Source organism: Mobula hypostoma, chromosome 10 (genome assembly GCF_963921235.1).
Source record: "Mobula hypostoma chromosome 10, sMobHyp1.1, whole genome shotgun sequence".
NCBI lineage: Eukaryota > Metazoa > Chordata > Chondrichthyes > Myliobatiformes > Myliobatidae > Mobula > Mobula hypostoma.
The window spans coordinates 111,780,750-111,799,354 of NC_086106.1; the positions used below are offsets into that span (position 1 = coordinate 111,780,750).

An 18,605-nucleotide genomic window follows, 5' to 3' on the forward strand; every position below is an offset into this window, starting at 1 on the left:
AACAAAAGTCCTTCTTTCCTAGTTTGACTCATCAAATATTTTTTTTAAATTGAAAACAGATTAATGTGAAAGAAGATAACATTCGCCAAAAGATGAGCACAAAATTTAAAATAAAAAAAAATCGCTAAAAATAATTGCTAAGTTTTAGATTTATTCTCAGTAAAACCCATTTCTAGCTCTAAGCTACCTGAATTCCTGTTATAGATTTTTTTTTCTACAAATCGGTTTTTGGTTAATACTTTTTGCATTAGTCGGCTTACTTTTTTATTATTAACACTGGGGTGCAATGCGCCACTTTTGGCGCCTGCGCCATAGGTTGGCCATCCCTGCTCTAGATCGATAATTGTACTAGAAATGTTTACTTTGGTTAAAGAATGATTTTGTTCTCCCAAACTACTTTTGTTCGACAGGAAGAGATTATTAAATAAGTGAATTTGCATTAGCAAATGGATAACAACAACATTCCTTCCAGGCAACTACTGCAAATATCTCCAAGAGAATGATATAAGCATAAAGCAGCAATAAAAAATTTACAACTACCCATTATATGCCTGCTGATGATCTTAATACAAACAGAGATCATGTTAAATTCAAATTCTCATGACACAGCATCTCCTAGCTGCCAGAGCAAATAAACTGATTCCTAAGCTCCGGAACCTGGGCCTCAGCACTCAAATCTGCAGCTGGATCTTCAACTTCCTCACAGACAGGACCCAGGCTGTAAAAATAGGGGACAAGCTCTCCTCTACTATCACTCTGAGCACTAGTGCCCCACAAGGCTGTGTACTCAGCCCCCTGCTGTACTCACTGTACACCCAGGATTGTGTAGCCAAGTTTCCATCAAACTCAATATATAAGTTTGCTGATGACACAACAATAGTAGGCAGTATCTCGGGTAATGATGAGTTTGAGTAGAGAGAGGAAATTAAGAACCTGGTGGCATGGTGCAAGACAAGATGGCAGTAATTAAACTAAACGCTCACCAGAAAAGGGGAGAGTAAGGATTAGAAAGGAAATAAGTGGGCAGACATCACTGTAAAGAAGGCAGCAAAGGAACAAGAGGCAACTGAAATTGCAAGTGTGCAGAAAGATACGACTGAAGCCAATTTCATAAAATTGTATGAAGAGGTGGAGGCAGAAGGGAGGAACCACATGGGAGCTTGACACACGGGGAGGAAGGAGTCGTGGCCCCACAACGTATTAGGCAGATACTACTGAAGTTGTATAATGGGGTGATGCATCAAGGGACGCAGAACATGATCATGACCCTCCAGTAGGGCTGGTGATGGATAGGGATGGGCGGGGATGTTGAGAAATTCTGCCGCTGTTGTAGCATTTGTACCCAGAATAACCCTGGTAAGGGCAGATAGCTACAGCTGGCAGATCAACCACAGCCAAGGGGACGCGGGGAAAATATCCAGATGGACTTCATGGAGCCTCTACCCAAAACCAGGGGGGAAAACTACTGTCAAGTAATAATGAATCACTTCAAGGGGTGGGTAGAGGCTTTCCCAACAAAGGAATACACCACCAGCACCACTGCACAGATTCTAGTTCAGGATATCCTCCCAAGGATTCAGGTGGGCTCAGATCAGGGAGCACATTTCACAGGGAAAGAGATTAAGGAAATGTGCCGACTGTTAGGGATTGGACAATGGTCCCAAGTACCCTACCATCCTCAGAGTTCAGGAATGGCAAAAAGGATGAATTGAACAATCAAGAACACCTTAGCTGAAGCTATATCTGAGATGGGAAAGATATGGGTTGATGTATTACCAGGAATCCTGATGACATTACGAGCAACCCCGAACTGCACGCTGGGTTTCAGCCCCCACAGATTATTGATGGGTGAGCAATGCGACTCCCTTATGGGGTAGTTACAGGTTGTGGGGAGCCTGGGACTTACAGTGATAGAGTGACACAGTATGTGGAAGGTCTTTGTAACCAACTTAAAGTGTTGAAGGACCAGGGCAAAACAGCAGCAGCACATTGTGGATCAGAGAGCGGGAGGAAAAGGAGATAGTCCTCCCACAGCCGGGTGACCAAGTCATGGTGAGGGTGCTGCCTGAAAGGGCAGGGTTTGCTCCCAAACGGACAGGACCACAGGTGGTACTTTTTACGAGTGATACTTGTGTCTGTGTGCAGACTCGGCGAGGCAGCCAGTGGAAACACTGGACTCAGGTTAAACTGCGAGACTCACCTTCTTGTTGCTCCCACCAACAGAGTAGGGGATCATGTGTACCCAGTAATAGTGTAATTACAGAGAGCCGAAGAGATGAACACCAGACCTGACCACGGTTGATGAAAATATACCCAGAGGAAATGCAAAGACAGAAGACACCAAGAGCATGATAGAAACCCGTGAATAGCATGCTAAAGTGTGATGATGATGGTACTCTGTAATGAAGGCTGGTTGCTAAAGGTAGACGATTAGTTTAATAGCACAGAACAGAAAAGATATTGGGGAAAATAGATGGTGAGGTATTGAAGTTAAAGCAGAGACAGCAGGTTCCACAACTTCGATGGCATTTCAGACTGAGAAAGATTGCACACAGCATCTGAAGGCAGTCACCCCACTCTTCCCCTGGTCTGAATGAGGAGTGAATACAAATGTGCTGGGCCCTTTCAGCAGTCAGGCCAGTGGACAGTTAGGAAAGGGGTGCCACCAGGGAGAGGTCCTTGTAGTCATTCAAATGGAGACCACCCCTGACCCCTTCCTGTACATCGATGAGGGGGGCCTGCGAGCCTCATGCACTTACCTTGCTGTTGCGTCTGGAAGAAAGGCAAGGAATGTGATTAAGCTGCAATTGGCTTGTAGGGGAAGAGCCATGAGGAATACAAATGAAGCTGGATTTCTAAAGACTTGCTGTTCGAATTTCTGGAACAATTTCTCTGCTTAGCATTTTGTAGGTAATGATTAGGGATGATAGGGTAAAATAGAGGCACACAAAATAATTGGGGAGAAATTCCAAGGCAGGGCATTTTTACTGCCTGATTTGAGTAGATCCTCCTTTTGGTTGGCCTTCCCTGGTACAAGTTTATTTTTATACTGTACATTTAATCTGGAGTGCAGCTCTGAACAATGGGTTCCTAAAGGCTGTGAATCCCAGTCCAGACAACACTGATTAAAATTTATTTGGATGTCTGTGATGTGGATGTGAATCAGGAGGTGTGAAGGTTGTATGTAGTTTCAAAGAAAGCATTGTCCATACCCTATAAATATGGAATTGTCCTGTGATGTTTGGCACATACAATATCTAGGTCCATGTTGGGCCAATAAGACCTTTCGACCGAAAACCTCTCCATATGATGCCTGCTGTATCTAGTTTTGTCAAGTAAAGCAGCTGCTTTGTATCTACCAGTAATTTTCTCCGGTGATTTCATTTACGCAATAACAATATGTACTTTGATAATACATTTTATTTTTAACATTGAACATCCTCTCCATGTCCACTCTATGCAGGCCCTTCAATATTCAGTAGGTTTCAATAAGAATCCCTCTCATCTTCCTGAAGTCTCTCAAGTAAAAGGTGGCATGTGGTCTCAAGTAAGAGGCATGAGAAAAGATAAAAAAATCAGTGGCAGTGCTTTTAATAATTAATTTTGCCTTTTGTGTCATTTGTTAAGTGTGAGCTTTACTGGCCTGCCGGTGCAGCCCAAAATGTCAATGAAGACTAATATTGCGATACCTGGAAACACAGAATGCATGCAAACCTAATTCACATTCTGTCTGGTGTGCAAATAAATTTCAACTCTGTTAATTAGTCAGTAGACTTGATAGCTTTAAAATACACATTTTACAGTTATACACTACATTATGTAATGGAGTTCCTGTATTATTATAATAACTATGGGATATTTTACCTCATATTAACAACAAGCACAAGGAGGGCCATGGGGGTTTGGGGAATTACGACTCAAAATTAGTTACCACCTCAAGAGAAATGGCAAAACAGAGCAACAATAAAAACAGGGAACACACATAAAAGTTGCTGGTGAATGCAGCAGGCCAGGCAGCATCTCTAGGAAGAGGTACAGTCGACGTTTCAGGCCGAGACCCTTCATCAGGACTAACTGAAGGAAGAGTGAGTAAGGGATAGCCTTCACAGCTATCTGGACTATTCCTCTTCTCACCCCGTCTCTTGCAAAAACGCCATCCCCTTCTCGCAATTCCTCCGTCTCCGCCGCATCTGCTCTCAGGATGAGGCTTTTCATTCTAGGACGAGGGGGATGTCTTCCTTTTTTAAAGAAAGGGGCTTCCCTTCCTCCACTATCAACTCTGCTCTTAAACGCATCTCCCCCATTTCACGTACATCTGCTCTCACTCCATCCTCCAGCCACCCCACTAGGAATAGGGTTTCCCTGGTCCTCACCTACCACCCCACCAGCCTCCGGGTCCAACATATTATTCTCCGTGACTTCCGCCACCACCACTAAGCACATCTTTCCCTCCCTCCCCTCTCTCTGCATTCCGCAGGGATCGCTCCCTACGCAACTCCCTTGTCCATTCATCCCCCCATCCCTCCCCACTGATCTCCCTCCTGGCACTTATCCGTGTAAGTGGAACAAGTGCTACACATGCCCTTACACTTCCTCCCTTACCACCGTTCAGGGCCCCAAACAGTCCTTCCAGGTGAGGCAACACTTCACCTGTGAGTCGGCTGGGGTGATATACTGCGTCTGGTGCTCCCGATGTGGCCTTTTATATATTGGCGAGACCCGACGCAGACTGGGAGACCGCTTTGCTGAACACCTATGCTCTGTCCGCCAGAGAAAGCAGGATCTCCCAGTGGCCACACATTTTAATTCCACATCCCATTCCCATTCTGACATGTCTATCCACGGCCTCCTCTACTGTAAAGATGAAGCCACACTCAGGTTGGAGGAACAACATCTTATATTCCGTCTGGTTAGCCTCCAACCTGATGGCATGAACATCGACTTCTCTAACTTCCGCTAATGTCCCACCTCCCCCCGTACCCCATCTGTTACTTATTTTTATACACACATTCTTTCTGTCACTCTCCTTTTTCTCCCTCTGTCCCTCTGAATATACCCCTTGCCCATCCTCTGGGTCCCCCCCCTTGTCTTTCTTCCCGGACCTCCTGTCCCATGATCCTCTTGTATCCCTTTTGCCTATCACCTGTCCAGCTCTTGGCTCTATCCCTCCCCCTCCTGTCTTCTCCTATCATTTTGGATCTCCCCCTCCCCCTCCCACTTTCAAATCCCTTACTCACTCTTCCTTCAGTTAGTCCTGACGAAGGGTCTCGGCCTGAAACGTCGACTGTACCTCTTCCTAGAGATGCTGCCTGGCCTGCTGCGTTCACCAGCAACTTTGATGCGTGTTGCTTGAATTTCCAGCATCTGCAGAATTCCTGTTGTTTGAACAATAAAAACAGAGTATGATTAAACAGAAACTGGTTCAATTTTTAAAATGTTGTCCCAATACCTCATATCTGTTTCGAGAGGCAGCATAGTGCAGTGGTGAGCAGCCATTCTGATTCACAGCATTGACTTGAGCTCCTTTACTAATCAGCACCTTCACAATTTCTTCACGGCCTGCTGATGCGGCAATGTGCAGGGGAGTCCAGCTGACCTGTAATAAATACAAATGGTCAGTAGCAGTTCACATTTTGGATAAAATGCTAGACGAAATAGAAAATAACCAAATTGCACAATTGAATCAGTGAAACTGAATCCACAACATAAAGAATGTGGATAATCAATAGGAATGAAGTTACAACTGCTGACTATCTTTTGACTTTTCCATTTCCTATTTGTATTTTTTTATATGCCAAATTTTTTTTTAGCATTTTTGACCCATTTAATATAGAATATAGAACAGTACAGCACACTATAGGCTCTTTCAACCTGCTTCCTTAGAATTTTGGGAAGATTAGGCATGATAAATTTTATAAAAGTGTGGTGGAGGTTATATTGACTGGTTACATCATGGCTTGGTATGGAAACATCAATGCCCATGAACGGAATATCCTCCAAATTGTAGCGGATGTGGCCCAGTCCAATCACGGTTAAAGCCTTCTCCATCAATGAGCATATCTACATGGAGGGCTGTCGCAGGAAAGCAGCATCCATCATCAAATGCCCCCACTACTCAGTCCAGCCCTCTTCTCACTATTGCCATCAGGAAAGGACAGGGGCACTCGTACCCACACCTCCAGCTTCAGGAACAGTTATCATCCTGCAACCAGCACTCTTGAACCATGGGGACAACTTCACTCACTGTGTAACTCTGGGGTCCCCAACCTTTCTTGCAACGCGGACCGGTTTATTATTGACAATATTCTTGCGGACCGGCCGACCCGGGGGGCGGGGGGGGGGTGGATAGGGTTGCCAATGGACAAGAGTAACAGTCAAATACATTGTGTTTACCCAGAGAAAGACTGCAATGACCATGAAGCCTTGCGCGGGCACAAGTGCGCATGCATCACATGCGCATGCGTGTACCTGCCGATTTTTTCCTACAAATCGTTTTTGGCGATTCTGTTCGGGGGGGGGGGGGGGAGTGTTAATCACAACCGGAATATAGGTGATAAGTGGCTAATACACTCAATTTCACTTCTAAAAGGGTTTATCAAACGAATTTAATATTAAACACACAGCGCATATTTTCCTCGCATGAATATGGTGATGTCAATTATCAGGGGAGGACAGGGGAGCTTGAAGTAAGTGTTGAACGAACTTCCAGTAGAAGTGGTAGAGGCAGGTTTGATATTATCATTTAAAGAAAAATTGGATAGGTATATGGACAGGAAAGGAATGGAGGGTTATGGGCTGAATGCAGGTTGGTGGGACTAGGTGAGAGTAGCGTTCGGCACGGACTAGAAGGGCAGAGATGGCCTGTTTCCATGCCGTAATTATTATATGGTTATATGTCACTTCTAAGTCAATAGCATCATAATATTTTAAGTAACGTTTGGATATTAAACACACAGCATATATTTTCCCCGTATGAACATATAAAATCATTGCAACCCACCAATATCGCTGAATCAGTGGCAGCCCTGGGCTTGTTTCCCTGCAACAAGACGGTGCCATCAAGGGGTGATGGGAGACAGCGATACTCGAAGGGAGTTCCTTATGAGTCCTGACGAAGGGTCTTGGCCCAAAACGTCGACTGTACCTCTTCCTAGAGATGCTGCCTGACCTGCTGCATTCACCAGCAACTTTGATGTGTGTTGCTTGAATGTCCAGCATCTGCAGAATTCCTCGTGTTTGCATTCCTTATGTCCAGTCTATTCCGCAATTTAGTTTTCGTTGCATTCATTGCAGAGATATGTTGGAAATGGAAGCAACGTTTTCAGTGCTTTCGTGGCTATCTCAGGATACTTAGCCTTGACTTTGATCCAGAATTCCAGCAGAGATGTTATGACAAACATACTTTTCAGCCCGCCGTCATTTGCAAGCTCGGGGAGCTGATCATCTTCCCTCACTGACATGGATGACACGTGCGTAATGACCTCGCGTGCGTTCAAGCTCAACAGTGCGTGACAGGGAATGAGGAAAGGTGCAGCTGACTCATATCGCCAAATCATATCGTTTCCTCATGGACCGGTAGCATATGCTTTGAGGCCCAGTGGTTGGGGATCGCTGCCGTAACTGATCTGTTCCCACAACCCATGGTCTCATTTTCAAGGACTCTCCATCACATGTTTTCAATACTTATTGCATTTTTTTTGTTGTGTTTGCACAGTTTGTTGTCTTCTGCACGTTGACTGTTTATCCATCCCTTTGGGTGTGGTCTTTCATTGATTCTATTGAGTTTCTTAGATTTACTGCGTATGCCCACAAGAAAATGAATCTCAGAGTTGTAAAGAAGTGATACAGATGTATTTTGGTAATAAATTTACTTTGAAGTTTATATTAACTATTTTTGCCTTGGGATAGTTTCTCGCTATTCATCTGATCTATGGCTCTTATCATTGTGCACACCTCTATCAAGTCACTTCTGATCATCCATTGCTCCAAATATTGGCTAAAATATGACAAAACTGAAAAAATAATTGTTCTTGCAAACACGACTCAGATTTATGAATGGAAAGGACATTCCAAGATCAGGAGTTATAATTCGATGCAAGGTTCACAAAAGCAACTCAATTCCATTAACCTCTCTTATTATGAGAGTGAAAGAGAATCTTACATTTTATTAGGTACAGGAATGGAACCATAAGACCATTGGATATAGGAGCAGAATTATAGGAGCCATTTGGCCTAACGAGTCTGCTCCACCATTTCATCATGGCTGTCCCTTTCAGCCCCAATCTCCTGCCTTCTTCCCGTATCCCTTCATGCCCTGAACAATCAAGAATCTATCAGGTTCTACGTTAAATATACAAAAAGCCTTGGCCTCCACAACTGCCTGTGGCAACAAATTCCACAGACTCACCACTCTCTGGCAAAAGAAATTCCTTCTCATCTCCATTCTAAAAGGATGCAACTCTATTCTGAGGCTGTGTCCTCTCGCCTTAGACTCCCCACCATAGGAAACATCCTCGCCACATAAACTCTCTCAAGGCCTTTCACCATTCAATAGGGTTCAATGAGGTCACACCTCATTCTTCTGAATTCTAGTGAATACAGGCCACAGCCATCACACACTCATCATACGACAAGCCATTCAATCCTGGAAATTATTTTTGTAGACCTCCTTTGAACCCTCTCCAGTTTCAGCACATCCTTTAAGATAAGGGGCCCAAAACTGATTGCAGTAGTCCAAGTGAGGCATCACCAGTGTTTTATAAAGTCTCAACATTACATCCTTGCTTTTATATCCTAATCCTCTTGAAATGAATGCTGACATTGTATTTTCCTTTTGCACCTCAGACTCAGCCCACAGATTAACCTTTAGAGAATCCTGCACAAGGACTCCCAAGCCACTTTGTGCCTCCGATTATTATATTTTCTCTCCATTTAGAAAATAGTCAACCCTTTAATTTCTTCTACCAAAGTGTATGACCATACACTTCCTGACACCGTATTCCATCCAACACTTCTTTGCTCATTTTCCAAATCTATCCAAGTCCTTCTATAGCCTCTCTACTTCCTCAAAACTACCTGCCCCTTCATCTATCTTCATATCATCTGCAAACTTTGCAACAAAGCCATCAAATGAATCATCCAAATCATGACATATAAAGTAAAAAGAATCGGTCCCAACACAGACTCCTGTGGAACACCACTAGTCACCAGTAGCCAACCAGAATAGGCTCCCTTTATTTCCACTTTTTACCTCCTGCCAATCTGCCCCTGTTTTATCCATGCTAGAATCTTTCCTGCAATACCATGGGCTCGTAGCCTGTTAAGCAGCCTCATGTGTGGCACCTTGTCAAAGGCCTTCTGAAAATCCAAGTACACATCAACCGATTCTCCTTTGTCTATCCTGCTTTTTCTTTCTTCAAAGAATTTCAACAGATTTATCAGGCAAATTTTTCCCTTTAGGAAACCATGCTGACTATAGCCCATTTTATCATGTGCCTCCAAGTACCCTGAAACCACTTCCTTAACAATCAACTCCAACACCTTCCCAACCACTGCGGTCAGACTAACTGGCCAATAATTTCCTTCCTTCTGTCTCTCTCTCTGCTTGAAGAGTGGAGTGACATTTGCAATTTTTCAGTCTTCTGGAACCATTCCAGAATCTAGTAATTTTTGAAAGAACATTACTAATGCCTCTGCAGTCTCTTCTTCAGCCACCTCCTTTAGAACCCTGAAGTATATACCATCTTGTCCTGGTGACATATCTACTTTTAGACCTTTCAGTTTCCCCACAACTTAATCCCTAGTAATGATAACTTCACATGCTTCACAACCCCTGACACTTGGAACTTCCACCATACTGCTAGTAATGAAGATTGAGACTTCTACAATGAAGATTGATGCAAAATACTTAATCAGTTCGCCCATTACTACCTCTCAAGCATAATTTTCCAGTGGTCCAATATCCACTCTCGCCTCTTTTATACCTTACATATCTGAAGAAACTTTTGGTATCTTCTTTAACCCCTTCTGTTGGTTTTTTTTAAAAAGCCTCCCAATCCTCTAACTTCCCACTAACTTATGCACTATTATATGCCCTCTCTTTTGCTTTTATGCTAGCTTTGACTTTTGTTAGCCACGGTTGTGTCATCTTAGCTTTAGAATATTTCTTCCTCTTTGGGATGTATATATTCTGTGCCTTCCAAATTGCTTCCAGAAATTCAAGCCATTGCTGCTCTGCTGTCATCCCTCCCAGTGTTCATTTCCGATCAATTCTGGCCAACTCTTCTCTCAAGCCTCTACAATTCCCTTTACTCCACTTGACGTGGTCTTCTGCTGCTATAGCTAATGCACTTCAAGGCTTGACATGAGCTTTCAATGATGCCGTTCTACACACCACTGTTGTAATGTATGGTTATTTGAGTTACTGTCACCTCTTGTTTGATCGAGGCATGGTGCACATAAACAGATCTTCTTTGAGAAGAGCAGGCTCTGTTGATAACTTGACCTTCTGTGTCTTTTTTTTAAATATGGGGCAGGACACCTCTACAACCCACACCTCCAATCTCATCTCACTGATTAGAACACCTGACTCCAAATAGCTTTGTAGAAGGCATTACCCCAGCAATTCACATACTTTTTCCAACAAATACAAGTTAAAAAATAATCATTTTTCTCAATAAATAACTGAACAACTGTGATGTTTTTGTGTTATTTATTTAATTGGGTTCTCTTTACCTAGTTTTAGGACTTGCATGAAGATCTGATCACATTTTAGGTCATACTTATGCATATATCAAACATCTTTTAGAGGACTTTTAGAAGAAGAATTGTAGAGATGCATGAAGCTGGAAAGGCTACAAAAGCTTTTCTAAAGACCTGAGTGTTCACCAGTCCACAGTAAGAGAAATTGTCTCCAAATAGAGGAAACTTAGTACTGTTGCTACTCTCCCCTTGAGTGGGCATCCCACAAAGACCACAATGTGCAATGCTGAAGGAGGTGATAAAGAACACAAGGGTAACAGCAAAAGACCCACAAAAATCTCTAGAACTTGCTGAAGTCTCTGTTCATGAGTCCACTATAACACTGAACAAGCATAGTGTTCATGGAAGGACACCACAGAAGAAACCACTGCTCTCCAAGAAAAAAAAGCATTGCTGCATGTCTCAAGTTTGCAAAAGACCACCTGGATGTTCTACAACACTTCTGAGACTATGTTCTGTGGACAGATGAGACTATGTTGAACTTTTTGGCAGAAATGCACATTGCTATGTTTGGAGGGAAAAGGCACAGCACACCAAAACCTCTTCACGACTGTGAAGCATGGTGGAAGGAGCATCATGGTTTGGGCTGCTTTGCTGCCTCAGGGCCTGGACGGCTTGTAATCATTGAGGGAACAATGAATTCAAAATTGTATCAAGACATTTTACAGGAAAATGTCAGTCCGTCATCTGAAGCTCAATAGAAGTTGGAAAATGCAACAATGATCTGAAAGACTAGAGCAAATCCATAACAGAATGGTTTAAAAAGAACAAAAATTGTGCTTTGGAATGGCCAAGTCAAAGTCCTGACCTTAATCCTACAGAAATGTTGTGGAGGACCTGAAGCAAGCAGATCATTCAAGGAAGCCCACCAACATTCCAGAGTTGAAGCAGTTTTGTAAGGAGGAATTGCCTAAAATTCCCACAAGCCAATGTGCAGGATGAATCAAGTTACTGGAAACGTTTGGTTGAAGTTACTGCTGTACAAAGGGGTCACACCAGTTACTGAAAACAAAGGTTCACATACTTTTTCTAACAAATACATATAATATTGAATCATTTTTCTCAGTAAGTAAACAAGTGTAATTTGTGTTATTTTATTTAATTGGGTTCTCTTTATCTAATTTTAGGACTTATGTGAAGATCTGATCACATTTTAGGTCATATTTATGCAGTAATAGAGAAAATTCTACAGGGTTCACAAACTTTCTAGGACCACTGTAAACCTCTTAACCACGTCCGCATGCCATTATGCATTCCGTTGCTGCCACATGATTGGCTAATTTGAAAATTTCATTAACATGCACCTTTACCGCTGTACCTAATGAAGTGGCTAAAGTGTATGCAATTAAGTTTCATAATTGGACACTTACTTCATGAAGCCAGTGTATTTGTTTACATTCACAGAGTCACAGAGCTAAAGCACAGAAAAAGGTTCACATTCCATTCAGAGAGGAGAACAAGAGACTGCAGAAGCTGGAATCTGGAGTAACACACTAGACACTGGAGGAACTCAGCAGTTCAGGTGATATCTATGGAGGGGAATTGGCAATCGATGTTTTGTGCTGAGACCCTTCATAGAGTCATAAAACATCAGTCCTTTCAGCTTGTATTCATCTGCTGCACCCAGACCACAGTCCTCCATACCACTCCTATCCATGTACCTATCCAAAGTTCTCTTAAATGTTGAAATCAAACCCACATCTGCCACTTCCACTGGCAGCTCATTCTAAGTGAAGAAATTCCCCCAAATGATCCCCTTAAACATTTCACCTTTCATCCTTAACCCATGACCACTAGATCTCATTTCAACCTCACCTCAGTGGAAAAAGCCTGCTTGCATTTACCCTTTCTGCACCCCTCACAATTTTTTATACCTCTATCACATTCTCCCTCATTCTTCTATGCTCTAGGGAATCTTTGCTGTAGGTAGGTGACCAAAACTGCAGACGCTACTCCAAATTTGCTCCCACAATGTCTGATACAACTGAAGCCCCCTCACCGGGCTTGTATTGAAACTTGGCTCGTTAGCCAGCTCTGCTCACAGCCACTAGACTCAGTAGTGAGAAAGCCACATTTCTCAAACAACGCATGGCTTGGGTCAGTATGATTTGGGTCCCACCAAACCGGAAAGTTGGGATGTTTTGACTACTGGAACCCCAATTTGAGAGAATGTTGTGTAAATACTGCCCATATGCAATTATCCGTGGGCAAGAAATAACAGATAGTACAGTGCATATAGTGATTAAAAAAAAGTGTATTTATTAATTTCAGCTTAATCTAAAGTTATTAAGAAAATAAAGGGGCCCAATATAACTAAATCAGTCTAAATGTGCGCAGTGTTGGAGCTCATATCTTCCAAAAGCTGAGGGTGTCCCTTACTCACGGCACTGACTTTTTCCACCGATTACCAGCAGAACTTCCCATCTTGGGCTCCTTCAAACTGTGCCTTCGCGTTGGATTGAATCCTATGGCTCTCTCCCCCGATCTTCTCCTCTCTCCATTTCCTGCCTTAAGACGACAAACTCCACCAGTGTTTGTCACAAATCTCTCCCTGCCCAGCTCTCTCTAGAACGTTCTCCTATTCCACCATCCTGATTGGCTGACACAGCATTCCTAAATTGAACACCACAGTCTCTTATCTTTATCTGAAACCCAAACACTACCAGCAGGAAACACTGATTCTATAGGAAGCTACAAAATGAAATACCCTATAGCATTAGCGGTAGAAATCTTACTCAGGGCATAACATAACGCAACACCAAACTTCTGTACTCAGTACTTTGATTTATGAAGGCTAATGTGCCAAAAGCTTTATTTCTGACCCTATCTACCTGTGACACCACTTTGAAGGAATTATGGATCTGTATTTCCAGATACCTCTGTTCTACCACACTCTTCAGTGCCCTACCATTCACTATGCAAGTCCTATGCTGGTTTGTTCTGCCAAAGTGCAAGACCTCACACTTGTAAACATTAAATTTCATTTGCCATTTTCAGTCTATTTTTCCAATAGTGGAACAAGCTCAGGTAATATATTCCTATTCCTTTGTGCTCATCAGGGAATAGGATTTATACTCTTCCAGTTTTTAATGTGAAAATGTCCAAGAGAATGTGATGTTGTTTGCCCCAATTCCAAAAGTACATCTCAATGCCAAAGGAAATGAACTTGGAAAGGGAGGAAGATCTACTTGGTACAATTACATATAGGACCAGAGAAATAGCAAAGAACAGGAAGGGGATGCTACTGAGAGAAAAACATCTTGGAGTTGATCTAAAATCAGCATCATATGGTGTCTATAATCATAAACTAAGCCTCTCATCAAAAGGACAGATAGATAGGAAGGTAAATGCTTGGCCAGGACAAATGAATCCATATTGTGGGTTGGTGGCAACAGTAATGGAAGAAGACAGTGATGTATCACTAAAATAAGCCGAACCTGACCAAAATGAGATTAAGATTCAAGTGAAAAGACACCATCATTGGCACTTTGAACAAGAAGTGAGATGTAGTTCAAACAGCAGCTGGCTGAAAGCAAAAGGAACTGGACACAATGATAATAAAGGTCAGACAAGGAAAGGAGAAAGAATATATATATTTTTTTTAAAAACTCGGCAGGCCATAAAAGACTTTATAGAATAAAGTTATCACTACTTGTCACAGGCCTCCAGTCAGAGAGGCAACCATCTACGATCATTTGTCCCATAAAGCCAACGTTAATTGAATTTACTACCTCATCTAGAATGCCAAGTAACTGAACTTCCTTGACCAACCTCCCAAGTGGGACCTCATCAAAGGCCTTGCTAAAGTCCATGTAAACAACATCCGCTGCTTTAATCAACTTTCTTGGTAACTCCCTTGAAAAATTCTTTGACATGACCAATCATACACAAAGCTAATTCTGATGATCCCAAATCAGTCTGTCTATCCAAATATTTATATATATCCAGTCCCTTAGAATGCCTTACAGTAAATTATCCAGTGCTGATGTCAGGCTTACCAGCTTAAAATTTCCCAGCTTATTCTTAGAGCCTTTCTTAAACAATGGAACAACATTAGCTATCCTCCAATCTGCCAGCACCTTAACAATGGCTAAGGACGTTTTAAATATCTTTGCTAGGGCCCTTGCAATTTCTGCACTAGCTTCTCACAGAATCTGAGGGGACACCTTGTCAGTTCCTGGGGATTTATCCACCCTAATCTACCACCAAAACAGCAAACACCTCTCTCTCTCTGTAATCTGTAAAGGGTCCATGTGATAAAGTTTAAGGGAATGGGGGATTCTCAAATTCCTGTAAACAATGGATTCAGTACTGACTATGTCTGTGACTGCAGTGTGTTTGAATAACGTCTCACAGTTGCTTTCTTTGGAGCAAGATAAGGGTTAAAGTTCACCCAGATCCACATAGAATATCTCTGGGCTTTTCACACCTTTTGATTTTGACAAAAAGCAGTACCTGATGGAAATTAGACAGAAACATTCCTTTCTTAATTAAAGCACAAATTTGATGAATGTTCTTATCTTTGTAATTAAGTTGTGGCTCCAGCAAACCAGGTAGGACATTCTTTTCTTTAATTAAGGTGGCTGGAGTGTCTAACAAATTGATTGTACTTTTGTATCAATAGTCCATTGACTTGGCCAGAATGGTTATCAAATTGATTGTTCTTTTGTATCCGTGGCCTTGTAACTTCTGACAATTCTGACATCAGGCAGTGAACTTGTAGAACCGCCGGGGAGATGAGAAAGATTCTCTCCCTGATGTCGGGTCCAAGTTCACTCACTGGCTGAGCTCGAAGAAATAAATGGGTGAAAAAAATAAGTAACGATCTTTTTGTGCTGTCGTTATTTGATTGAGCAAAGTTACATTTACACACGAACTCACTGGAGCATTGACTCACTTCAACGGACCTTATCAGTCTCCTGAATAAATGCAGATGCCAAAAAAAAATTTAAGATCCATACAGAGATGACCACTCTGATCTTCCAGAGGATCAATTTTGTCTCTTGCTATCCTTTTGCTCATAGAAGCCCTTGGGATTCTCCTTCACCTTTTCTGGTAGAGCAATCTCATGCCTTCTTTTAGCCCTCCTGATTTCCTTAAGTGGTCTCTTGCATTTCTCATTTTCCTGAAGCACCTCGTTTACTCCTACTTTCCCCCCTTCCAGCTCTGCTTCCCTCCCTGATGAGCTCAATTACTTCTACGCTCGCTTTGACCGAGAGAACAAGGAGGCCACCCTCAAAGCGGATCTCCCACCTGGTGAACTGCCTCTCACACTTTCCACCTCCGATGTTTACGCCACCCTGAGCAGGATGAATGTATGGAAGGCAGCTGGTCCGGATGGAATACCTGGCCGTGTGCTCAGAGTCTGTGCAGGGCAGTTGGCCGGGGTCTTCACGGACATTTTTAATCTGTCCCTGGCCCAGGCAGTTGTCCCCACAAGCTTCAAGATCGCCACCATCATGCCAGTGCTGAAGCATTCCACTGCCACGGGCCTGAATGACTTCCGTCCAGTTGCACTCACCCCCATCATTGCAAAGTGCTTTGACAGACTGGTTCTATCACATCTGAAATCCTGTCTGCCCTCTACCCTGGACCACCATCAATTTGCCTATTGCATCAACAGGTCAACAGAGAATGCCATTTCCACGGCAGTTCACTCTGCCCTGACCCACCTGGACAGCCCCAGTTCTTACGTCAGAATGCTGTTCATTGACTTTAGTTCGGCATTCAATACTGTGATCCCCTCCAAGCTGATCACCAAACTTCGCCAGCTTGGTATTAGCGTATCCCTCTGCAATTGGACCTTGGACTTTCTGACTAACAGACCCCAATCAGTTAAGTTAGACAACCTCTCCTCCTCCATTCTCACCCTGAACACCAGCGTGCCTCAAGGCTGTGTGCTGAGCCCTCTTCTGTACTCCCTTTTCACCTATGACTGAATTCCTGTACATGGTTCTAACTCCATAATCAAGTTCGCAGACGACACCACAGTGGTTGGTCTGATCAGAAGGGATGACGAGATGGCCTACATGGACGAGGTCCAGCACCTGGCCGCGTGGTGTGCTGACAACAACCTGGCCCTTAACACCCAGAAGACCAAGGAGTTCATTGTGGACTTCAGACATGCCAGGAGTCACATTCACGTCCCCATCTACATCAATGGAACTGCAGTGGAGCGTGTATCAAGCTTCAAATTCCTTGGTGTCCACATTTCCGAGGATCTCACCTGGTCCCTGAACTCCTCCATCCTGATCAAAAAGGTGCAACAGCGCCTTTATTTCCTGCGGAGCATGAAGAAAACTCACCTCTGTCCCAGGATACCGACGGACTTTTACCGCTGTACCATTGAGAGCATACTCACCAACTGCATCTCAGTGTGGTATGGCAATTGTCCTGTATCGGACCGTAAAGTACTCCAGCGTGTGGTGAAAACTGCCCAGCGGATTATCGGCACCCAATTGTCCACCATTGAGAACATCTACCATAAACGCTGCCTGGGCAGGGCGAAAAGCATTATCAGGGATGCATCTCGCCCTAACCATGGACTTTTTTTACTCTCCTCCCATCCAGAAGGCGCTACAGGAGCCTCCACTCCCACACCAGCAGGCACAGGAAGAGCTTCTTCCCTGAGGCTGTGACACTGCTGAACCTCTTATCACAGCGCTAAGCAGTATTGCATCAGTATTGTACTGGCTCAGTACTTTTATATTTGTGTGCTGTAGCGCTTTTTTTATTCGCAGTTATTTTGTAAATCACACTATTCTTTGCCTTTCTGGTCAGATGATAAATGCATTTCATTGGCTTTGTATCTGTACTCGGCACAATGACAATAAAGTTGAATCGAATCTAATCTAATCTATACCTGTTATACCTCTTCTTTTTAACCTGGACTTCAATATCTCTTAAAAGCCAAAGATCCTTAAACCTGTTATCCCTGCCTTTTAATCTGACAGGAATATTCTGTACTCTCAAAATTTGACTTCTGAAGGCCTCCCATTTACCAAGTACATCTTTACCAGAAAACAGCCTGTCCCAATCCAAACTTGTCAGATCCTTTCTGATACCATCAAAATTGGCCTTTCTCCAATTTAGAATTTCATCCCAAGGACTAGATCTATCCTCTTCCATAATTATTCTGAAACTAATGGCACTATGATCATTGCGTACAAGGTGTTCCCCGACACAAACCTTTATCACCAGCCCTGTCTCATTCCCTCATAGGGAATTTTGTATCACACTCTCTTTAGTTGGGAACTCTATACGCGAATTAAGGAAACGTTCCTTAACACATTTGACAAACTCTATCCCATCCAGCCCTTTTACACTATGGGAGTCCAAATCAATATGTGAAATCATCTACTATTACAACCTTGTGTTTCTTGCAACAGTCTATGATCTCTCTACAAACTTGCTCCTCCATTGTAGATAGTAGACTGTTGGGTGCTCTATAATATAATCCCATTGACACTGTCATTCTTTTCTAATTCCTCAGTTTCACCCATATAGCCTCAGTAGCCAAGCTCTCCAGTCTGTCCTGTCTGATGAGCACTGTCATTAAGTTTTCCCTGACTGGTAATGCCACTATTTCCCCTTTTAATCCCTCTCCCTCTCTCTATCAGGTTGAAAACAACGGAACCCTGGAGCATTAAGCCCTCCTGCAACTATGTCTCACCTGGACATTTCGTTTCCACACTCCCACAAAGTCCACACTTGTGTGGGTTGGGCCCACACTCTCCTAGACCAGTGGGCCCCAACCTCCGGGCCGCGGACTGATACCGATCCACGAAGCATGTAGGAGTGCAGTGGTAGCCAGGACGCACCCAGCACATCTTTATGCAAAACTA

General features: G+C 43.2%; 1 protein-coding gene across 1 annotated transcript in view; it reads right to left on the bottom strand.

The window, feature by feature from the left end:
• Nucleotides 1–18,605, bottom strand: part of psmd10 (proteasome 26S subunit, non-ATPase 10) — a 38,870-nt gene that overhangs the window by 5,165 nt on the left and 15,100 nt on the right. The window contains exon 3 of the mRNA XM_063061055.1: nucleotides 5,450–5,596. Within this exon, the coding sequence (XP_062917125.1) occupies nucleotides 5,450–5,596 (147 nt within the window). The remainder of the gene's footprint in view (nucleotides 1–5,449; nucleotides 5,597–18,605) is intronic.